Here is a 2,592-nt window from a genome sequence, read left to right on the forward strand (position 1 = left end):
CGGTCAGACCGGGCAAGGTCTGCCCGATCGGGCGCGAGAAGAAAACTCCATACGAATGCTTCAACGTATCCAACCCCCACCGCCCGGTCAGACCGGGCAAGGTCTGCCCGATCGGGCGAAGGCTCGCCCGGTCGGGCGAAGGCTCGCCCGGTCGGGCGCGAGAGCAGCTTCTTCAACGAATTTGCCAGGCACCTCTTCTTCTTCCGCCCGGTCAGACCGGGCAATGTCCGCCCGATCGGGCGGACAAAGCTACGAAGTACGAGTCACCTAATATACTTATCAACACATTAGATGAAGGCTCTCGAGTTGTGGGCACCATGAAATTAGAGTTTCCAAAACCTTTGCCTCGACCCTCATCCCGCTATACAATTTCAGATAAATAAGGTGAGGAAAGCCCTTAAAAGTTGAAGGAAGATCGAGGAGTTTGTAACGAAACAGGGTCAAATCTGTCCAGCCCTTAAAAGCTGGAGGAAGGTAGAGGAACTTGTATCCGGTGAGAGTCAAATGTGTCAAACCCGAACAACTGAACATACATGATGGCAAATTCTTTTGCACATCGGGAGCAAACACGAGAGTGAACTCCTTGACATCATTGGCACAAACACGCCGTATCCACATGTGTGTTTCTCCCTGGAACCAAGCGGGAACATAAAGCACAAACTTAGATATTGGACCAACATGGTTAAGAATTATATTGTTGACTGCATTTGAGTAAATCGATGAGAAATCTGCTGATTCGTATAGTATTCTCCGTTGGATGATTTTACAGAATGACTCATCAAGTATAAGCTGTGGAATGGAAGACCATTGAAACCTCCAATGTTTCGACAATATGCTCGTCTTCACAGCTTCTTGTATTGGTAAATATTTTAGGATTTTTTGTGTTAAATCTAATGGCAAGTTGCTGATTCGATCAACTTCCTTTCCACAAATTCGCTTAATTAACAGGTTGTTTAAGGAATTAAGAATGAACTCCATTTATTAGAGGGATAAACGCTTGGTTAATTCCTATTCTATTCTAAATTTTGAAGTTTTTCATATTTATGTTAAGGGGCTAAAATTATAGGATTGTTTTCTAAAAGATAGAATTTGTAAAGGTTCAATTATTTGAACTTGAACATCTCAAGATATCATCATATCTTTAAGAGAATATTATGTGCTACAGAATTTATACGATGACAATGAAGTATAGATAGTACAAATTTTAATCAAAATAATACTTGTATCATTCATTTTTTTTCAAAAATAAAAATATAAAATAATTATTTTGGATAAAAGATAAATTATTTGATATTAGTGATTATATTTATAAATATATTTTTTCAAAAATAAAAATATAAAATAATTATTTTGGATAAAAGATAAATTATTTGATATTAGTGATTATATTTATAAATATAACGATAGAAGTTCTGCGGCAAATCCAACATAAAAAAGTGAATTGAGTGAAGAAAAGTTTGCCTGCTGTACGCTGAAACAAACAAATCAGTTCACTTACCTACCAAATTAAATTTTCTAGAACGAGCATCTCAACATTTGCCAAGGAACTGATGATCTTGTTCATGCTATTGGGATAAACCAAATAAAGATTCAAGACCGATGATTTTATAGGAGTCATCCCTCCTTTTACACATACGCTATAAAGGTAGCCTATCAGGATGAGATCCTTAAGTTTTGGAGCATGTATTGTCAAATTCGCCGGCTCATAAATTGTTAGATTGAGGCTCTCTAGCTGTGGGCATCTTGAAATAACAGATTCCAACATTTTTGTGTCAATACAATTCTCTATAAAAGTTGGAGGAAGAGAAAGGAGTTTGACTTGGATGAGGGTCAGATGTGTCAAGCCCGAACAACTGAACACACATGTTGGCAAATTCTTTGGCAGACTTGTAGCGAACACCAGAGTGAACGCCTTGACATCATTGGTACAAACAGATCGTATCCACATGAATGTTTCTCCCGGGAACCAAGAGGGAACATAAAGCACGAACTTAGATATCGGACCAACATGACTAAGAAGAATATTCGAGTAAATCAATGAGATATGTGCAGAATCATTTCTTCCCTCTTGGATGCTCTCACAGAATGACTCATCAAGTATAATCTGTGGAATGGAAGCCCATTGAAACCTCCAATGTTGCGACAACACGCTTGTCTTAGCGGCTTCTTTTAGTGGTAAACGTTCTAGGATTTTATGTGTTAAATCTGGTGGCAAGTTGCTGATTCGATCAGCATCCGTTCCACAGCTTCGGTTGTTTATAGAAGCTCTAATGGCAGACATACTATCCAATTGATTTTTGGAATCAAGAATGAAAGTAAGCAAAGAAAACTCAATAATAAACGGAGGTAGTGACTAGTTAGATGTCATCTATATTTTATAGCCTATTGAAGAAGGTAGAAAGACAGGTTTTAGTTTGAAGTTGAAAGGTTTGATGGTATTTTCCAAAAAAATTGTGTTAATGATATTTTAACTAGATAAATAGTCACAGCGTTAGTTTGTCTTGATTCATGTACTAGCCTTGAAAATGTGTGATCAATTAATGGAGAACTCCGTATTAAATTAGAGGATGAATGTTTGGTTGATTACATAGT

The 2,592-nt window shown here is 37.7% G+C and overlaps 1 protein-coding gene across 1 annotated transcript; it reads right to left on the reverse strand.

Annotated features, from left to right (window-relative positions):
- Window positions 1-279: 279 nt before the first annotated feature.
- On the reverse strand, window positions 280-2,281 carry LOC110738971 (F-box/FBD/LRR-repeat protein At1g13570-like). The gene is made up of 2 exons (XM_021919445.1): window positions 1,637-2,281; window positions 280-630 (listed from the first exon to the last, which is right to left on the reverse strand). Exons 1-2 carry the CDS (start codon window positions 2,279-2,281, stop codon window positions 280-282), a joined length of 996 nt encoding a protein of 331 aa, XP_021775137.1.
- Window positions 2,282-2,592: the final 311 nt, after the last annotated feature.

This window comes from Chenopodium quinoa, unplaced genomic scaffold, assembly GCF_001683475.1.
Source record: "Chenopodium quinoa cultivar QQ74 unplaced genomic scaffold, ASM168347v1, whole genome shotgun sequence".
NCBI classification, from domain to species: domain Eukaryota; kingdom Viridiplantae; phylum Streptophyta; class Magnoliopsida; order Caryophyllales; family Amaranthaceae; genus Chenopodium; species Chenopodium quinoa.